The 21,677-nt window shown below is 36.3% G+C and overlaps 1 protein-coding gene across 6 annotated transcripts in view; it reads left to right on the top strand.

Moving 5' to 3' along the window:
- Nucleotides 1-21,677, top strand: part of PRRC2B (proline rich coiled-coil 2B) — a 102,035-nt gene that overhangs the window by 36,811 nt on the left and 43,547 nt on the right. For all 6 annotated transcript variants that reach the window (XM_027869295.1, XM_027869293.1, XM_027869298.1 and 3 more), the window contains exons 2-5: nt 8,561-8,730; nt 10,061-10,238; nt 12,903-13,005; nt 18,767-18,839. In XM_027869295.1, coding sequence (XP_027725096.1) covers nt 8,616-8,730; nt 10,061-10,238; nt 12,903-13,005; nt 18,767-18,839 — 469 coding nt within the window. In that variant the 5' untranslated portion in view covers nt 8,561-8,615. The remainder of the gene's footprint in view (nt 1-8,560; nt 8,731-10,060; nt 10,239-12,902; nt 13,006-18,766; nt 18,840-21,677) is intronic.

The following is a 21,677-nucleotide window of genomic DNA, read 5'->3' as shown; positions in this document are numbered from 1 at the left end:
TATTTTGTAGTATACTGTACTTGGAGATCTGGTAGTTCTAGCCCTCTTCATCTTTTTTTTTTCCCCCCAAATTTTATTATTTCTCTAGAGATCTTTGACCTTTTGTTCTCCAGATGAATTTAGTTATTATTTTGTGGTAGTTCTATTAAGTAAATTTTTGGTAGTTTGTTATGGTATTGAATCTGTAAATTACTTTATTTTGCAGAGATTTGGATAGTGAAGGGACTGCACCTGTGATTTCATAGGAATTCCTGGTTGAGAAACACTCCCTTTAGCTATGCAAGTTAGAACCTTCTCTGCTACTTAAAAGGCTTAGAGAGTTGCCTAGGCACTGAGAGGTTAATTGACTTGCCCAGGTTCACACAGCTTCTTAGCTTCTTGGCTTTCTTTATGACCCATCTCTAATTTCACCGTCTGCGAAGAGACCTTTCTTGGTATCTTCTTCCCCATACTCCCCTTTTCCTCCGAGATTACTATGTTCCATCTATTCCACATACTTACTGTTTATATGTACCTAGTTACTTAAACATTTTATTCCCCAGTAGAGTAAGAGCTCCCTCAGGGCAGGGGCTGTGTTTTTGCCTTTCTTGGATGTATCCCCAGAACTTAGCACATAGTAAGCACCTAATAAATGTTTGTTAACTGACAGCCAGTATATGTCAAGAGTGAGACTTGAACTCCAGGTTTCTGGTTCTGTTATTACACATTGCCTCTTTAATTTTGGTGGTATTGTCATTATTATTATCTTAGCACAAGCAGCTATTTAAGTCCTTTATTTCTGTAAAGAGTATTTTATAGTTGGGTTTGTATAATTCCTTTGTCTTGGTAAATAGACTGCTGGATATTTTACAAATACTATAGTTATGTTGAATGGAATTTTTTTTCTTATCTTTTTCTGCTGGGTATTTTTGATAATATATGGAAACCCTGATACATTAAAAAAAAACTGTTGCTTTACTGAAGTTATTTCATTTTATATTTAAATCTCTTAGAGTATAAAAAGTAAATCAAGCAACACCACTGCTAGGTCTATATCCCAAAGATATCCAAAAAAAAGGGAAAGGACCTATTTGTACAAAAATATTTATAGCAGCTCTTTTTGTGGTGGCTAAGAATTGGAAATTGAAGGAATATCCATCATTTGGAGAATGGCCAAATGAGCTGTGGCATATGGTTGTAATGGAATATTATTGTAGAAATGACAAGAAATGACAAGTAGGATGGTTTTCAGAAAAACCTGGAAAGATTTACATGAGCTGATGCATAGGTGAAGTGAACAGAACCAGAGCATTGTACACAATAACAGCAATATTGTTCGATGAAGAATTGTGAATGACTTAGCTATTCTCAGCAATGCAATGATCCAAGAAAATATCAAAGGACTGATGATGAAACATACTATCTGCCTCCAGAGAAAGAACTGATATTGTTTGAATACAGACTGAAACATGCTATTTTTTCACTTTATTTCATTTTTTCTTTTATTCAAGTCTTTTGTACAAAATGACTAATATAGAAATGTTATACATAATTGTACCTGTATCTGATTATATGTGTATTATATGTATAATAACCTATATCTGATTGCTTACTTTCTCAGGGTGGGGAGAGAAGAGGGAGGGAGGGATAGAATTTGGAACTCAAAACCTTAAATAAAAATATTAAAGAAAAACTAAATCATCATTTGTAAAAGGTGACCATTTTATTTCTTTTCACATGTTTATGCTCTTATTTTTTTTTCTTGTCTTATTGCTATAGCTAGCAATGCTAGAAGTATGTGAAATAATAGTGGTGATAGTGGATATTCTTACTTTACTAACCTCAGATCTTATTGGAAAAGCCCATTACAAATGATGCTAGCTCTTGATTTTAAATAAATACTAGCACAGTGCTTGGCATATAGTGGAGGTCCCTTTGTTCCCTAGGTTTTGAATGTTTTAAACATAAATGAGTATTTTTTTTTTTGTCAAGAGCTTTTTTGTCTTTTTTTTTTTTTTTTTTTTGGCTAGGCAATGGGGCTAAGTGACTTGCACAGGGTCACATCTAATTAAGTGTCAGGTGTCTGAGGTCATATTTGAACTCAGGTCCTCCTGACTCCAGGGCTGGTGCTCCATCCACTACACCACCTCACTTCCCTTCTTCATCTTTTGATAGAGCATGTGATTTTTGTTTTTGTTAATATGGGCTATTAAGTTTATAGTTTTCCTAAAATTGAACTAGCTCCTGGTATTTCTTTTTACTATGTTGCTATACTCTATTTGCTATATTTTATCCCATATTTTATATCAATATTATTAGAGATATTGCTCTATAGTGTTCTTTCTCTTCTTTTGTGCAAGTTGGGTTAGTTATCAGAACCATATTTGTTTCAATCTCAACATCAGGTTGCATCTAATAACCATGCCTATTGTCCTGAAGTTGAAAACCTTACAACTATTGAGTATAGCAGTATTTAAAGCTAAATCACAGTGAAGTAAATCTGTTTAAAAGAGAGAGAAACTTAAGTTTCCGTTGCTTCTAATTTCCCTAGGTAGGTATCTGCTGACATTTTTATTATTGAATTCCTCAGACAATGCCCAATCCTTCCCAAATCCATCATCCTTCATCGTCTTGTATATTATGGTCTTCCTAGTTTTTAGTAAATCAGTATTATTTTGTAGCTGTATAGCGCTTTCAGATTGCATTCTTATATATCATTGTTTCATTTGGGACTCAGAACCATCCTGTTAGGTTGACAGAGAAGGAGGGGATATTATAGCAAATGACTTGTCTGAGATTTTATTAAATGATGCCAAAGCTGGAATTAAAATCTTGATTTCTAGTCTACTGTTCTTTTCACTAGATGTCTCTATTCCCTTCAATGAAAAAAAAGATCAAAAGGTAAAACTTATTGCTGGCCTTTTTTCTTTGTTAATTGTGAAATACAAAGTGTACCCTTTTGGTTGTGCTCACTTCATTTGTTATTTTTCATAGTTGCAGTTCTGAGATATGCCAGAGATTTGGGGGGAAAAAAACTGAAACAAAATTATATATCCCCTCTTCAGGGTCCTTTTATACATTATTTTCCAAGAATTTTGATATTGCAGGATGACTTTTGGGGGCAAGGGTAGAGGTGGGATAGCAGTTTCTTTGTGCCAAAAGATGAGAAGGCTAGTTTACTATGATGATTAATTGTTTTCACCTCACATCTTTATGGCAAAGATCTGTGATTTTTATTGTTGTGACTACAGATCTCTGCCACAATTTTAACCTATCTTTAGCCTTAAAGGGAGAGAAGCTGATAGCTTTATATTTATTGTATGTGAGAATTTATTTGGCTTCAGTGTGAGAGAAGATACAAAGCAGCTCTCAATTTAAAAAGCCTCAGGATGGATTGTTAGCAGTCCTCTACAGGGTCTGAATGAGACAAAGTGGTTAAATGGCTTGGATCTTGACTAATTCTGTTTTCATTGCAGTGTTGCTCTAACTAACTGCTTACTTTATGGTCAAGCTAAGGGGATAAAATAAAGTAAGTTCTTAATCCTTCCCTTTGATTGATTCTCCAGTGCTAATCAGGACTTGATGCTTTGATATTTTTTGATCAAGCCCTAGAAAAGTATGGGAAAAATGAAATGCAGCTGTTTGAGAAAGCACTTTGATTTTGGACAACCACTTAAAGTATTTCTTCATCCACTGTGTGTGTAACCCTGTTGGAACTAATCATATGAAGGAAGTTCATAGTATTTAGAACTTCCAAGGTCCTTAGAAATGACTTGGTATGTCCCTTTTGTTTTATAGACAAGGAAACTATAAGCTCAGGGGGAGGTTAATTAATTGACTTGTCTAATATCACACAGAGATAGTAAGCAGCAGTGTTTTTTAGTCTTGAATTAAAACACCTTCTGGTCTGCTTAATGCAGCTTCATAGTGAAATAGAAAAGGAGAGTGGATTTGGGGTGAAAGGACTTGGGGTCAAATCTTACCTCTGTTGCATACTACCTGTGTGACTGTGGGCTAGTCCCTGGACCATAATTCCCTCATCTGAAAAATAAGGAGCTGAGACTAGATGTCCTTTAAAGGTCCCTTTTTGCTCTGTAAGAGCCTTTGATCCTATAGGTGCTTGTTAACTAGTGCTAGGTCATTCTAAAAAACAGTGGGTACAAAAAGATTTATAGCAACTTTTTTTTTTTGTAGTGACAGAGAAGTAGAAACTAAAGAGGTGTACCCATCAGGTAGAGAATGGCTAAACAAATTACAGCATATGAATGTAATGAATGGAATACTTATTTTGGTGTTGTGAGAAATAAGGAAAGGAACATTCAAGAAAACTTGGAAAGCTTGTATGAGCTGAGGCATAGAGAAATGAGCAGAATCAAGAGAACAATCTATACAGTAACAGCAATGCTGTAAAGACAAACAGCTTTGGTTTGGGGTTTTTTTAAGGCAATTGGAGTTAAGTGACTTGCCTAGGGTCACACATCTAATAAGTGTCAAGTGTTTGGTCTGAGGCTGGATTTGAGTTCAGGGCCAGGTGCTCTATCACTGCACAACCTAGCTGCCCCTGAGACAAACAGCTTTGGAAGACAAATTGATGCAGTAACCAGTCATGATTCAGAGAATTGATAATGTCAGATAACAACCTCTCCAGACACAGAGGTGATGGATTCAAGACACAGAATGAGACATAGGTTTTTAGACATGAACAATATAGAAACTTGCTTTTCTTTACTAGGCATATTTGTTAGAAGAATTTTTTTTTTCTTTTAAATCATGGGGAGGGAAGATAGGAAGGGGGAGAAAATATGCTTGTCTATTGAAAAGGAAAGAAAAAAAAGAAGCTCATTGGATAGTCAGGACAGTTTTCTTTTGTTTTGTTTTTTGCTGAGGCAATCAGGATTAAGTGACTTAACCAGGGTCACACAGCTAGTGAGTATGGTGTATCTGAAATCGATTTGAACTCAGGTCCTTCTCACTCCACGGTGGGAGCTGTATCCACTGCACCGCCTGGCTGCCGTTAGAACAGTTATTTCTTAGTAATTGTCCTGGTTGTGTCCTGTCATCTAGAGGACTATTACTGTTTAAAGATAGGATGAGATAATTTTGACCAGATCTCCCCAAATAATGGAGGAAAGTTTGGGACAGGAAGATTTTGACAAGAAGCCTGGGGTTATAATAAGTAAATACCCAAAGACTGTGTTTGAGGGTGTTTACTTTGGCCTTAATGCTTTGTCCTTAGGACTTTAATCTGTGAGAACCGTCAACCTAGTTAGCCAAAAAAGCAGCAGTCAAGCAAAGAACTGAGGAATATACTTCTGGAAGATCTTTCCCCCAAGTTTTCGATAACCCATGTTGCCAAATGGCCTGGAATTTTTCTGTGTTCCTACAGGATTAGTCAGTCACCAAGCATTTACCAAATGTTTACTTGTGTGCTAGTAACTGTGCTGAGTGCTGGGGATTCAAAGAAAGGCAAAAAACAGCCCTTGTCCTCAATGAACTTAAATTCTAACAGGCAGAACAGACCACATGTAAAAAACTACATTACATACAAGGTAGTTATAATAAATATGTGTGTTTATATACATATACACATATATGGGGGGAGGGGACAGTGAGAGTAGATGGCAGATAATTTGAAAGAGGAAGGCAGTAGCAGCTTTGGAAGGGGTGAGGAGGACAGTTTCCTGGGTTTCTGCAGAAGGTGAGATTGAGCTGCGTCTAGCAGGAAGCCAGGGAAAACTAAGATGCAGTGGGGGGAAGGGGAGAGAGAGTGTGTCTAAAATTTATGGGTTATGTGTGTGCAGATATGTTACAGTTATTTACTGCTGTAGAAATTGACAGAGTACAGACACTTCTTAGATTGGCAGGTCCAGAATAAGCACTGACTCTAAGGATTTTTGTATAAAATCTCTAGTTAATTGAATACTTCTACTAGAAAATGACCTTTGATAAGATATTATTTGTGGAAGTTTTTCTTAGCATTAGAAGACAGAAGTTGCACAGCATCAATTTAGATTTATGACTTCTTGTGGAACTGAAGAGAAGTGACTACTATCTATTTTTCCCCCTCTACCTGAATTTCTGTCCTGAAGTGTAGCTACATACTATTTAGGGAGGACTACTTGGGGAAAATTTTTTGTATCATTCTCTAAAATCCTGTAAAAGTCTAGTATTTATTTTTGTATTTAACTTTCTTGTTCCCACATTTAAAAACACCATTTTCCTAGGAATTCTTGACCTCATTTTTTTTTTTCCTGCTTTACCCAGTGATAACTTCTGAACAGTGATAGCTTCTGACAGTGAAACTTAACTTCTGTTTCCTGGCATTTTTGCCATGTAACCCAAGACTGACTTAAAAACTCTTCTCTGGTTTAATGAAGTTCCTGTTTTTTTTTTCTTTTGTCTGTAGCCTTCATCTAGAGCAGGAGACAGTAGAATGGAAAAAGCCCTAAGTTTGAGACTCAGCACCCACCTTTATTGTGTTACTTTAGGCAAGTTGCTTTACCACTCTGAGTCAGTTTCCTTACCTGTAAAAGGGGATAATAATACTGTCATTAGCTACCTCATGGCATTGGAGTAGAGAAATTACTTTGTAAACCTTCAAGTAGTACAAGATGTTTGATATATGTACATTATTAAAAGAGTTGTTTATTGGCAGATGGGAAGTTGATTAAATTACTGAAAGCTGCAACATTTTATTAGGACTGGGGAAGGAACCTCTGGGTAAGAGTAAATTTCAGTGGAGTTCAGTGGAGTATGGTTGGAGAATTGATTGGGTTTTCATTTGGAATTTGTATTTAATAGGATTTGGTTAAACAAAAAAACCCCTAAATATATGCTAAAGAAATTTATTGCTAGGAAAATCTTCAGTGATTCAATCTAGTCTTATGTTTGAATATTTCACTGAGTCATTATCAGGGTATTGGTAGTGTACTTTTGAGTTAGTCCCTTTGCTTATTAGGGTTGCAGATTTGATAGAGGAATACAAAATGCCATGTGTATATGGAATGAGATGGGGATCGAGTTTCAGTTTGCACATTTATAGTTTGAAATTTAATGATGGGTTTAACATGTTGAAGGATATCAAAAACTCCCATTAGTTGAATTTTCCCCCCATACCCCACTTTATGGAAAGAAGACAAATAGCAAGAAAACAAGTCAGGATTTGCTTTTTAAAAATTTTCCAGGGGATGGCCTGATACCGGTGTACTTTAAGCCTAATCTCTTACACTCTATGTTACCTATCTACTAATTCTTCCTATATTACTGGGTAGTCATTAGTGATATTCATAAGCATGACTCTGAGGCACTGGAGCATTCAAGATAATACGTAATAATTCAGCAAAGTGAATGAATCTATTTTAGGAATATGCTGAACTATAAAGATGTTTTAAGTTATCTGACTTTCTGGCCTAACTGTAACTTAAATACGAAATTGAGTTGACTATAACCACTTCTTTAATACTTAAACAGGACAGTTAATTGTTTCATGTTCTTCATTATTTAGGTTATTGATACCTGCATCTCATAGTTTTTAGGTTGAATTGTCTGATGATGGTAAAGTTCTGGGGAGTCACTCATTCAATAAACTTTAACTATTTTGTATCATGCACTGTACCCTAAATGCTACTATGGATACAAAGATAAAACCAAAACAATCATTCCCTCCAAGGGCTTACAATCTTTTTCTTTGGTTTCCATTTCTTTTATAGAATAATATTTTATTTAAAGACACTTAAGTACAATAAGTGGTTTTCAAACAATGTAAGATTTTTTTCCTACTCTCTTGCTTTTTTCTTCAGTTAGTTTGTTGATTCAGAATCATTATAAAACACATTTAACCTTATTGTAATGAGAGGGATAATGAGTCCTACAAATAAAACAAAGTCTATATTATTCCTATAGAAACTGGAAGACAGAAGAAAAGGGTGGCATGGGGTCTAATAATGATCTGCATTTCGAGTGTTGGAACAAACTCCTTTTCTCTCAAAATACCTTCAAAGGTCATTATGTACCAGGGTTGTGAAGGCAAGGATAGAAGAATGTAAGAATATAGGTAGGACAGGCTGGACTAGACATTGTACATAAGATAATATGTTAAATCTGTTAAGACTTACTGATTTATGTATGTGTTTAATCTTCCCTGTACCCCTTCAGAAATTTATGTTTTTGTTGACTAACCAGATGTGTGTTAATGCTTTCCTTTTCAAAAGCTATATACTGATTGTCCTATTTGTATTAATTTCTCCATTGGTGTTTTGAGTTTTGCCTGAAATGAGTAGCACTAGAGAGCAAATGGATTGTGCAGTCTCCATTTCTTTTGTTTTGTTTGACTTTTATGTTTTCTTTGATGAGCTGAATTGATGTATACAAGTATTTAGTAAATTTTCTGCAATCTTGAAACTTGTCCTGGATGTAGATTACCAAAAGGGAAAGAGTGCTAAATGTTGCATTTATTATGGCTATATATTATTTATTATCTAATAGATGCCATTTTTTCCACTTCTTAGCCAGATTTTCTTAGTTCAGAGTTTGATCAGAGGGTATGAGCTAATTGCAATTTCTTTTCTTTCTTATTTTAAAGGCAAATCGGGAGTGGTGCCGAGAAAAATTTCCTTACTAGATGACATTTCATCGCAATGTCAGATCGTTTGGGGCAAATAACCAAGGGAAAGGATGGGAAAAGCAAGTACTCGACTCTCAGCCTATTTGATAAGTATAAAGGAAAGTCAGTAGAAGCTATCAGAAGCACAGGTAAGGAGGCAGGGAAACCAGTTATTCTCCTTAAATAAGAATCTCTAGATTAAAAGCCATAAGAACGTAGTAATTACTATCACACTGGCTCAAACTACAGTGATCCAAGAAGTCCATCATTCTGCCTTAACAGTGGCAACGGGAGCATTTTGTGGGAAGTCATGATTGTTCCTGTGATGAAAGGCCCTGAAAGTTAGGGAGACATTCAGAATGTTTCTAATTTACCATTCTGGAAAGCCTTGATGATAGCCATTGTATTTTGTAGCCTGTATTGCTTCTTGGAGTATTGAGCTCTGTAGGTACAATGACTTCTCTGTGAAATAATATTTGTTATTTGTCCTGAAGCCAACTCAAGTCTAAGATTCAAGGTGATAGCCTTCCTCCCAACCCTTCTTCTGTAATCTTGATACCCGCCACTGTCATTTTTTTCTGCAAAATTGCTGTGTGACCCTGAGCAAGTCATTTAACCTCTCTTTCCCTCAGTTTCCTCATCTATAAAATGGGGAGAATAGCACTTAGCTTATAGTAAGAATAAAATGAGATAGATATATAAAGTGCTATTTAATTCTTAGCTGTAATTATTATTATATAGTGAACAAATCCAAATTGAACTTTTCATACCCATCATGATTTTTTATAAAATTCAATAATTTGCCTTCATAGTTTGGCCTTCCATAGACTTGAGTCCAATTTTCTCAACCTGACAGGGAGTTTTCTCTTCTAAATTAAGATTATAGAATGATTCCAAACTAAGATGAGCCATTAGTGTGTGAGACCAAGAAGTAGGGTTTCTACTTCTTGCTAGGCTCTAGAGATAAAAGATGAAAACTAAAACTTACCACTCTGAAGAAGCTTATAATCTGATAAGGAATTATGACTCTTATCTCTCCTGTGTTATTAGAATTATTTACACCGAGGGAGACTTCTTATTTTTGTCACCCTATGGAACAGTGGATAGAGTGCTGGGCTTGGAATTTGGAGGACTCATGTTCATGAGTTCAAACCTGGCTTCAGATACTTATTAGCTGTGTGACCCTGGGCAAGTCACTTAACCTGTTTGCTTCATTTTCCTCATTTGTAAAATGAGCTGGAGAAGGAAGTGGAAAACTACTCCAGTATCTTTGCTGTGAAAATCCCAAATGGAATCCAGCAGGGTTGGATATGACTGAAACGACTCAATAATAAATGTTATAGTTTGTACTTGTGGCTATATTCTTTTGTTTGTGTTTTAAATCATTATCATTAAGGATTTGAAATTGAAACCATGCTAATGTGGTCTAGCTCCTTTGGTGGCTTTTAATATTTATTACCATCCTTTCCCATTTTACAGTTATTCCTAGACATGGCTTACAGAGTCTCGGGAAAGTTGCCACTGCCCGGCGAATGCCGCCTCCTGCAAACCTGCCAAGCTTGAAGTCTGAAAACAAAGGAAACGACCCTAACATCATTATAGTGCCCAAAGACGGTACAGGATGGGCAAACAAGCAGGAGCAGCCAGACCAAAAGAGGTAGGGCAGACAGCTTTTGGGTGTTATCATAGACTTGGTCAGATGGGAAATGTTTGTTATCTTGTTGGCTCAGGCTATGGTGTTTCCCAGGGTCTACCTTTTGTAGCATTTCCAATTCTGGAATTGAGAATTAAGGAAAATCAGATTGAAGAGTATCTTCCTCTTTAGCTTTCTATTGTTATGGGTGATTCTTGCTTCCTGTCTTCACTTTGCCTAGAGGTTAGAGTTGATAGTACTGTCTAATCAATGGAAGAAATTTTTATAAGTAATATGGTCTTTAAAGTATCTTTTGTTTGCTTTTAAAGCAGGCACACTTGATCTCATTAGAAAAGGCTTCTTAGAAGTGGAGTGGGGGGAATAGAAGGGAGGACAGATTAGGGGAAAGGGTATTGAGAATGCACACCGTCTTGGGGTTGGAGGGACGAGATGGGGAGAAAATTTGTAACTCAAAATCCTGTGGAAGTGAATGTTGAAAACTAAAAATAAATAAATTAATGAGTCTTAAAAAAAAATAAAGGAAATTTTAAAAAGAAAGAAAAGAAAAGGCCTGTTACACCAAAGAATTTCTGTAATGACTTGCTCTATACTGCCTCTGGGTAACATATTGCAGAGTTACTTGGGAAGTTTAGGAATAAGGTATGACATTCCCTGTTTCCTGTGCTCACGTATCAAAGAAAATCCTGTATCTTAGTAAACTTCTGGCTAATCACGTACAGCATTTTAAGAGAATCCCTGTATGGTCATTTACAGTTCATTTGACTAGATAGATTTTGGTCTTAACATTTTCTAGTTATAGCTCCTTCTGTAATCTGTAATCTCAGAGTGTTGATTCTAAGAGGGTGAATTTCAGGATGAAGTTATTGGGACATGAGAGGAAATAATTGCCTATCAGAGAACCACTTGTCAGAGCTATTTGCCAGACAAGAAGACTATTAGTATGTTTTGTACTTTCAGAACAAGAAGGTAAAAGTAGCTCAGAACATAGTTTTCTCTCATCACTGAAAGTGATCATGATAATGTCTATTAAAAACCCATCAGGGGATAGCTTATAGGGTAGGTGGGCAGGTGGAGGGAGCATGGCAAGCTGATCTATTAATATTAATATTTTCACATTCCTAGAGTTTTAGTTTTACAGAGCACTTTTCTCACATCAGCCCTATGAGGTAGGTAGAGTGTAGTTATCCCATTTTATATAGAGCAAAATTAAGGTTTAGAGAGCTAGGAAGGACCTTATAAATCACTTGGTCCAGTCTTTTAATTTTTTTTCTTTTTTTACAGTTGAGACAATTGAGGACCCAAGAGATTGTGAGCTCTCTGAGATTCTAGACCAGATCCTCTTGATTGTAAAGCCAGTGTTCTTTACATTATAGCATGTTGCCTTTAGTGAGCCAGTGTAGCCAGGTTTAGAAAGTAAACCCAAAATATAATCAGATGAAAAGGTGTTAAAACTGGCTAAAATAAAAACACAAAATTTTTATCCTTTGAAATACATAGACACATATCTTTTAAGAATCATTCCACACAAGTTCAAAAACTTAAGTTCTTTGTCTTGAAAATAAGTATTATACAGGATATATAAATGGTGAAATTTAGGCTCTCCTTGTGGTTCAGAGAAAATGATTGGTTGAGATTGTCAAGTAATAAGTGTTTAACAGCCTTAATGAAGAATATTCATGCTGGAGCAGATCCATAAGGGATGAGGTGAAAGAGGAAATTTTTTTAGAAGAAATCATGCCGGCTCAGTCATTCTCTGTATTTCTTCCAGTGCTTTTTTAGGTGTTCGTGCTGGAATGGGTAATTATTTCCTTTCCACTCCAGTCATTTCTTTCTTGTAATGATGAAAGATGATTGGAACTGGGGCTGATTGCATCCTGGTATGTGGGGGTGGAAGGCACAAAAGTGACATCTCTGAACTTGACTGAGCAGAGATAGTGAAGTGCAGGGGAGCCCCAAAGGCCTCTCTACTTTTCTTTGATGTGTAGTAGTGACTAAAAAGAAGGCTTAGATTGGAGCAGAAGAAATAGGGGAGAAATGAAGAACTTTGGTTAACAAATGAGCTCCTAACATAGGGTAAACTATTACATTTTCCCCTAATCCCCACCCCCAAAGCTGGAAAAGCAGTGAATGGATTGAGTTACTAAATCAAAATGCAAGGCTTTCTCATTAAAAAAAAAAATTTTTTTTGTTTCTGTTAAAAAAATAAAGAAACGACTTACTTATGTTTCAAGGAGGTGAAGCTTCTGACAATTTCCTCTTCTGTAAAATGAAGAGGTCTGACTAGATGAATCCTGTGGTCCCAGAAAACATGGAGATCTTAGACCAGAGAATTCATTGCATCACACTGAGCAGTTAAGTTACTTTCTTTTGCTGTGGCTCAGTCATCTCCTCTATAGAGTTCTCTTCACTTTTATCTTTTGCAAAAAAAAATTGAGCTTTTGCAGACAGATGCACCCTAGAAGGTCAGAGAGCTGTTCTGTGCTCATGTTAAAGGCTTAATTTCCTGTTTCTTGCCAGAATGTTGAGGAAAGAGTTTTGTTTTTTTTTAAGAGGGTAATAAAGCCGTAGATTTTACTTCCATTAAACAGTGGAGCACTTGTGGTCTCTGGGGTTTTGTCACCATGCGATATCTTGTCTAATAATGCCAGTTCTGCTGATTTTGTCTAGTTCCAGTGTGACGGCCGCACAGCCGCCGGAGTCGCTGCTGCAGCCGGGTTTGCAGAAATCTGTCTCCAATTTACAGAAGCCGACACAATCAATCAGTCAGGAGGTAGGTGCTGATGTCCTTAGCCTAAATGCTGTCTATGCTCTGTAGCCCCTACATTTTTGTTGGGAACAAGTAGGAGCTGTGCATGACCTCTCTTATTCTGCAAGAGGTCTGGTGTGTGAATAAGGCTTTGGAAAATGCTTCTGTGATATAAAATATTTTGTATTTAACAAATACTGTTTTAAAGAATGACCAAAGACAATAACAAATGAATCACATTTGGTGGCCTTTCTTCTCTCTCTTTTCTTTTCCTTCCCTCTCTTTCTCTTACCTTTCTTCATCCTTTCCCCAGAGGACCATCCCTTATGAAAAAGACAAAAGGAAGAAAAAAACCACTTCAGCAAAATTAATCAGTGCATCAACCAACATTACATTTAGTTTTCTGCACCCATAATTTCCCACCTTTACAAAGAAGAGAGGGAAGTGTTTTTGGTTTTTCTTCTTTTGTGGAGCCAAGCTTGATCATTATAATTAAAGTGTTTAGTTTCATTTTAATTGATGATTTTCTTCTTTTCCTTTATTGTAGTGCTTGTATATATTGCTTTCATGGTTCTGCTTACTTGACTTTGTATCAGTTCGTGTGTGTTCCCATGTTTCTCTGTTTTCTTTAGTTTGTCTTATTGAACAGTTTTATATTGACATACTGCATTTTGTTTAGCCATTCCCCAGTTGATGGCTATCTACTTTAATTCTAGTTCTTTGCTACTACAAAAATGCTATCAAATGCCTGTCTCTGTGTGTGTGTGTGTGTGTGTGTGTGTGTGTGTGTGTGAGAGAACTTTTTTTTTTTTTTTAAATCTTTGAACTCCTTGGAATAAATGCTTAGCGGTTGAAAATCTGGGTCAGGGTCTAAATACTTTAGTCACTTTCCTAACATAATTCTTGTTTTATATATATATATATATACACACATATATACACATATGTACACACACACATACACATATATATATATAAAATTATATGTGATTCTTTTTTTTATTAAATTATTTTGATTTATCAATAATCACTTCCATATGCTTTTGAGTTTTAAATTTTTCTACCCCTTCCTCCCCACCACCCTCTCCAAGACGGCGCACAATCTGATATAGGCTGTACATTTACATTCATATTAAACATATTTTCACATTAGTGATGTTGTAAGTAGAAATTAAAACCAATAAGGAGGAACCATCAGAAAGAGGAAACAAAACTCAACAGAAGAGAAAAAAAATAACAATTCAGCTTCCATAGTTCTTTCTTTGGGTGTGGATAGCATTTTCCATCAAAGGCCTCTGGAGATGTCTTAGATCCTTGTATTGCCAGGAAGGGTTAAGTTTATCAATATTAGTCATCCTACAGCATGGCTGTTATTGTGTACAACGTTCTCTTGGTTCTGCTCACTTCACTCAGCATCAGACTATACAAGTCTTTCCAGGTTTTTTCTGAAGTCAGCCTGTTCATCATTTCTTATAGCACAATAGTATTCCATCACATTCATATACCACAACTTGCTCAGCCATTCCCCAATTGATGGGCATCCTCTCAATTTCCAATTCTTTGCCACTACAAAAAGAGCTGCTATGAATATTTTTGTACATGTAGGTCCTTCTTCCATTTGTGTGATCTCTTTGGGATATAGCCCTAGAAGTGCTATTGCTGGGTCAAGGAGTATGCACATTTTTATAGCCCTTTGGGCATAGTTCCAAATTGCTCTCCAAAATGGTTAGATCATTTCACAACTCCACCAATAATGCATTAGTGTTCCAATTTTCCCACATCTTCTCCAACATTTATATGATTCTTTCTTAACATAATTTCCAGAGTGGTTGAATTGAAGATATGATTTGATTGCTGTTGAGTGATCTTCTGCTTATAGAATCACCAGCCTACACAGAATTATAGCAAAGAAACCACTTTTTTGCTTGATCATTTTTCCATTTCCATATTGGTGAAGTGGGATTTGTAAATGAGGTGGTAAACAGAATGTTTTCTTAAGTTATTGAATTGACCCTCCTAACTTTCCCCTTCCCTCCATCACAGCCTACCCATTGGGCTTGATTGATATCATTAGGAATATAGATTTACCTGGTGACTAGAAAATAATAATGTGGTGAAGAACATTCAGTTCTAAGGGTGTTAACGCACATTAGAAGACGATAGATCCAGACCTAGTTATCTGGGAGTTGGTGAATCTCTTCAAAGGCAGATAAGTGGTACAGTGGATAGAGTGCTGGACTTAGAGTTTAGGAAGACCTGAGTTCAAATCCTATATCAGATACTTGTTTGAGCCTGGGCAAGCAAATGACTTAATCTTTCTTTGCCTCAGTTTCCTTAGCTGTGAAATGGGCATAGCACTTACTTCCCAGGACTGTTGTGAAGATCAAATAAGATAATATGTATAAAGGGCTTTGTAATCCTTAAAGTATATAAATGCTAGCTATTATTATCAAAGCAACATGAATCACATTGAGATTATGTTGTTGTCTGATTGGCAGATGGCTTTTCAGACATTTTCTCCTCTTTTAAAATTTTTAATTGAAATGTGGACAGGTGTGTGACAATGCCAAAAGCTTTTTGTCTCACACTGGTCTCTTAAAAAACCCTACAACCTCAAAAACTACACCAGCCTGAGATGCAACATTGACTGACCCAAATGAGTTGAGCCATGTTGTGACCCACTGAAGAACACACAAGGTTGAGCTCAAATCTAGTTTCCCAGAATTTGAAGCTTAATTTTTTTAAATCACTTCTAGAGTTCATTAAATGGTGTGCATGTTTTCAGTGCTGCTTCTTAGGCTGGGAAGATAAGACAGTGGAGTCAGAAGTCTTCTGTACTTTTTGCTTTTCAAAAGAGACACAATTTGGCAACTTTTGTACTAAGGACAAAACTAACCAGGTCTAACTGAATAGTCAGTTAATGCTTTCTCCCATTGTCACGTTGGCATTTGCTCCCACTGCAGAGGGATGCCTATGGTTGACATGAAAGGTGAACACTCCTGGCTACGGATAGTTTTGGAACAAACATAGGTGTCGGTAGACAAGGCAGTAGCTGAAACTTTTCTTCAATGCCTGCATTATTTCTTCCCCACAAGTTTGATGGAGGGTTATACCCCTACCTGCTCATTCCAATGACTTCTATTTTTTTAAAATTTATGCCTTTTGGTTTTTCTTCAATGTCAGAGTAATTTTCTTGTATTTCTGTATTCCCCATTAAATTTTCCCTTTTAACAAAGAAAAATAGCTAAGCAAAATTGAATGATGGGACAACTCTGCCTCGTGCTCTATGCAAAAACGTTTTCCATCACCACTCTACTAAGAGTAATGTATATGTCCTTTGTTCTTTGGAATCAAGAGTGTTCATTGCTTCAGTTCACTTGTTTTTTAGTTTTATTTCTTTTACATTATTGTAGTCATTATATATATTAGTCTCTTGGTCCTACTTTCTTCATTCTGCAACACTTCATGCAGATCTTCCCATCTTTCTCTGAATTTCTCATATTTACCATTTTTTATGATATAATACTCCATTATATTCATTTATCACATACTGTCTATTTAGTCATTCGTCTGTCAATTGGCACCTACTTTGTTTCCATTTTTTTGATACCACATAGAATACTACTATTAATATTTTGGTGCTGCGTGGGATTTCCTTCTTTCACTTTTTAAGGGGGTATTGTATTCAACCCAGTGGTTGCATCACTAGGTCGTGAATAGCTTAGTGGCTTTCCAGATGTTTTCCAGGATACTTAGGCCAGTTCACAACTATACCAGTTGGGTGGTTTTTTCCTGCTATTTCACAGCCTCTCTAATATTAACTTTTTTCATCTTTTGCCTATAAAGTATGATTTGAAACTCAAGAGTTTCTTTAATTTGCATTTTTCTTATTAGTGATTTGGAGCATTTTGTCATATGTTTACTGATAGTTTGTGTTTTCTCTGAAATTGTTCATAGCTTTTGACCCTTTATCTAGGCTCTTGGTTTTATTATATATTTATGTTAGTTCCATTTGTATCTTTGATATAAAAATTTTTCCAGGAATATTGAATGCAATAATTTCCCTTCCAGTTGACAGCTTCTTTTCTTATTCTAACTGCATTGACTTTGTTTCCAGTGACTTATTCCAGTCTTCATCTTTATCCACTCAGCGCCATAGTTATACTGCTGGTTAGCTCATTTATATTTTGTATGAGAGATCATAGGAGATCTGTTCTGTTAATTTGACACAAAAAGTTTTTTAAAGCATCTTTTTCATGCCAGGTACTCCGCTAGGTCTTGGGGATAAAAAAACAAAACAAAACAAAACAAGACAGTTAATGCCATTGAGGGATTTCTATTTTTTGGGAGGGAGAGGGGGGAGAACATGTATATAAGTAAGGAAATAGAAAACTGATACAGAGTAATTTGAGGGAGAAGGAAAGTATTAGCAACTGGGAAGATTAAGAATTGCCTCATGAAGGGGGCGGTGCCTAAGCTAATAGAAAACAACCACTATGAAGGCCTGAAGATTGGACATGGAATTCTGTGTATGGGGAATCGTAGATATAAGTGGAATGATGCCATCTAGATGAAATTTAGGGAAATATTATTCTATATTGATTGTTGTACAGGTTTAAGAAAATTTTTATATTGTGCATTAATATATTTATATAATATTCACTAATATTAATATTAAGTATTACTATTTAAATATAATATTTAAGATATATCTTTATTGTCTGCTTTTCTAGACTAAAAATATAGAGACCCTGGGTAGCCCGAGGGCCCCTAATTGTTGTGGCTCCCAGCACAGGAATGTAAATAGCAGCTCTTGCATGCTGCAGAGAAGCTGATATGCTCTCTTTGCCATTACAATATGAACCCCTTGAAGGCAGAGAATATTTTTTGCTTTTCTTTGTATTTCAGCACTTAGCACTATGCCTGGCTCATAGGAAACGTTTACTTTTTTTTAACTGACTGTTGAAGGGATAGGTTGGGGAAGAGTCTTAAGATTGTTAGGGCATATCTGTCAGTCACCCTAACCATTTAAGTTGCTATGGTTGTTTTTTTAAATATCTCCCTTTCCAATTGCAAGAGGAAAGCAGTTAATAATAAAGGTTGCAGCAGGGAATAATAACTCCACAAGGAAAACTGGATTAATTTTGAGACCCAGCAAATTTAGATTAAGAGGGAGAATGTATTTCTAGAGTGTTGTGCCATGCAGAGTAAGAATAACTACAGCTGTTTTATTCTTTGCGTAAAAAGATGTTGGTAGTGACCTGTACACCACTTAGAGTTTTCCACTGATCTATTAGTACTCTTACTAAGTCCCTTTGTGACTGACACAGTTTCAACTAATATTTAAAAAGTCATAAGTGTAATAGCCATGAACCAAAAAAAGGATTAAAATTTTATTAACAATCTCTAAGCTTTAACAAGAAAATCGAATGAATTAACAACCAAGCAAAGAAAAGGCTTTTCTTTCATGTGTCTTGTTCCAGACTTCCACATTAGGTTTGTTTTTCTTCCAGAGAAAAGATAAATAGTTGCAGACACTGTATGTACGTGTGTATAGTTCTAGTTCTGCTGGTTCTGTCCTGCAACATCTCACAAAGTCTTACAGTGTACAGTTTTAAAATGGCTGTAAGACTTGAGGTGTATGTAGTTGGTGGGCACCAGAACGCATAGAATGGAACCAGTACAGGGATTGAACTGAAGATTTTGGCTTCATTTAAGCTGTACTCTAACCAAGTAAACTAACCAGCCATAGCCTCATTTTTGTTTTCTTCCTTCCTTTTTATAGAATACAAATTCAGTGCCAGGTGGACCAAAGTCATGGGCACAGCTGAATGGAAAGCCAGTAGGACACGAAGGTGGTGAGTGTGGGTAGAGGGAGCTATATGGTGAACCATTGAGGTGGGCCTAGTCAGCCTTAACTTGACCTGGCATTGTGTGAGATGATTATGAATACCTTAATTCTAAAGTCTTTGAATATTATGTTACTGCTGCTGTGCTGTGTATATAACTGGTTTGTTTTGCAGTGTGTTACTCTTTGAAATCGTTGTATTCTGAGAGAAATATTCATGATGAAGTATGTATAGGAGAGTTGAATAGGCTATCCTGTCAGTCTGTAATTTGTCTGTGCTACTAATAGCTTGGTGTGGTAGGACTGTATATTTCTTCTCTGCCAGAACCCCCAAAGGAGTGTTGCATTACCTTGCACTGTCTTTGGGTATAGGTTTATAAATAATACCACCTTAGGGGATTTGTTGCTTGGTTATTGGCAATTATGTAGGAGAAATTAACAGGTTAAACCTGTAGAGAAAAAGGACATAGATGTAAATATCAAGGGATACCTGTAATATTCTGTGATTTCACAAATAAATGATAGACAACTGTCCAGAATGAGGGATAATATTGAATTTGAATAGAGGTTATCTCAAAACCATGAATTCATACAAATCTAAAATTCCTATTGGTTCTATAAATGCTTGAGGTTCTTTGGGTCAGACTTGAACTGAAAGAAATACAGACCAAAGGAATGACTACAAAGTAAATTTCAGAGTAAGAACAAAACTGTAGCTTCTCTACAGGTGATAAGGACATCTCCAGCCATCATGATGGTGATTGTTTGGTTCACTTTTGGAAGGCTAATAAGCAAGGTGAAGGTTTGCCCTAACACCTTAGGAGAGCCCTGTCTACAGGTAAGAAGCCTTAACATTTTAGAAAGGGGAGAGGAGTAGAGAAAGGATTTAGTTTGTGAGAAGGTTTTATTACTCTAAAAGTAGGACTCTTTTTCTCTTCTATAGAATTTTAATGTCCTAGTCTTTGTCAGGCAAATTATATAGTTTTATAGCAGGCAATATGAAAACATTCTGTGAATGCATTCGGTTCATAGTACTGGTTGATGCTAGAATTAGGCTTCTTACTCCTATTTCTTGGTCCCTACTTTGGATATAACAAGATGTTTCAGATAAAAAGTGAAGGGTATGATGGTTTAGTAAGTATGTAGAAAGAATTATTAAATAGTTTTCATGGCTTAATGGGAAGACTGGTATTAGGAAATTACAAACATTTTGGATTAACACACGTACAGACTATTATGTGGTTATGAAATACTTAAGAGAAAAAAAAGTTATAACAACAATCAAAAGTTAAAATCTTGTCTCCGGTGCTTGGAGAAGGAGCATGGTACGGTGAAAAAAATAATGACTTTGGGATCAGAGGCCGGAGGTTCCAGTCCCACCTCTGCCATATGCTCCTTATGGGATCTTGGGCAAGTCAGTTAAGCTCTGTAGAATTCAGTTCCCTATCTGTAAAATGAGAGAGTGAGACGAGGATCCATATATATTAGATCTGGGAGCTTAGAGGTCATCTGGTCCAGCCTCCTTATTTTATGCATGAGGAACTGAATCCCAGAGAATTTAAGTGACTTGACCGAGGTTACACACAGGTCATAAGCAGCAGTGCCAGGATTTAAATCCAGGTCCTCTGAAACCAATTCCAGTACAATCCTATTCTATCACATTGCCTCAGCCTTTGAGGTCCTTTCTGGTTCTAGATCTGTGATCCTATGATGTGATCATGTGATTTGAATAGGGGTTTTTCAGGACTCCTTGGTTCTGTTCCCAGCATCAGTACTTTTTTGACCCTAGAAGCCAATTTTCATTTAATGTGCCCAACATTTATTAAGTTCCTGACATATATGCACAGTACTCCTACTTAGTTGTTGGGGGAAATACAAAGTTTAGCTAATACCTTATGCCCCTATTAGAATGAAAGTTCCATTAAGGTGTAAACTGTCTTCTCTCCTCAGGGGATTGCATTTTAATGGAGGATAAGCCACAAACACATATGACCATAATGAAAAACATTCATGTTAAGTGCATTAGAGAGTTTCAAAGCAAAGTTCCATATGAGGTCAGATCCCAAGCAGAGGCCACAGAGAAACAGGAGGAGAGTATGGGAAAGGGATGCTTTAGTAAGATGTCGTAGAGGAGGTCACTTTTGAGTTGAACTTCAAAGGATACGTTGGAGTTCAAGGCATACACAGACTAGCATGAGCAAAGGTATGGAGACAAGATAAGCTTATGGCGTATTAAAGAGACAATGAGCAGGCCAGTCAGTTTGGCTAAAGTGTGTGGAATAGATAAAATCAGAGAAGACTGGAATGGTGGGCTAGTAACAGATTATGGAAGACCTTGAATTTGCCTGTAGTACCTTCTTTTCTCAATTTATATAGGGCTAGGGAATCCTCTCTTGAGATTAGTTACTGAATTTTTTAAAGTTAGTGGCTTTGCGATTAACCAGCTTTGTGCATTATTGATAAAAGTTGAAAGAAATTTTAGTAGGAATTGTGTTAATAAGGAGAGGCAGTGTGGTTCAGTGGGAAAAGCACTGGATTTGAAGTCAAGAGGACCTGGGTTTATATCCTGGCTCTGCAGTTTGCTAATTGTCTGAGGTGGTGATCATGAAAGACTCCAAACTGACAGTATTGGACACTAAAGTACAAAACAGGTAGAGCATGTCTTAGGTTTGGTCATTTTCTTTTGAGGTAACTGATGAGAAATGCTTGATTTCAATTTTGCCCCAGTTCCTCCACTGAGAGGTAGTATCTTTTACCTTTTAGATATTGCTTTGGTGAAGATGATTGTAGTCTAGTGATATAATTACATTTGATCTATTATTTTGCCAACCATTTCTGCAAGGGGGTT

The sequence above is a fragment of the Vombatus ursinus genome, unplaced genomic scaffold, assembly GCF_900497805.2.
Source record: "Vombatus ursinus unplaced genomic scaffold, bare-nosed wombat genome assembly UNPS02014793.1, whole genome shotgun sequence".
In the NCBI taxonomy this organism is placed as follows: Eukaryota; Metazoa; Chordata; class Mammalia; order Diprotodontia; family Vombatidae; genus Vombatus; species Vombatus ursinus.
This window is presented reverse-complemented; position numbering and strand designations above follow the sequence as displayed.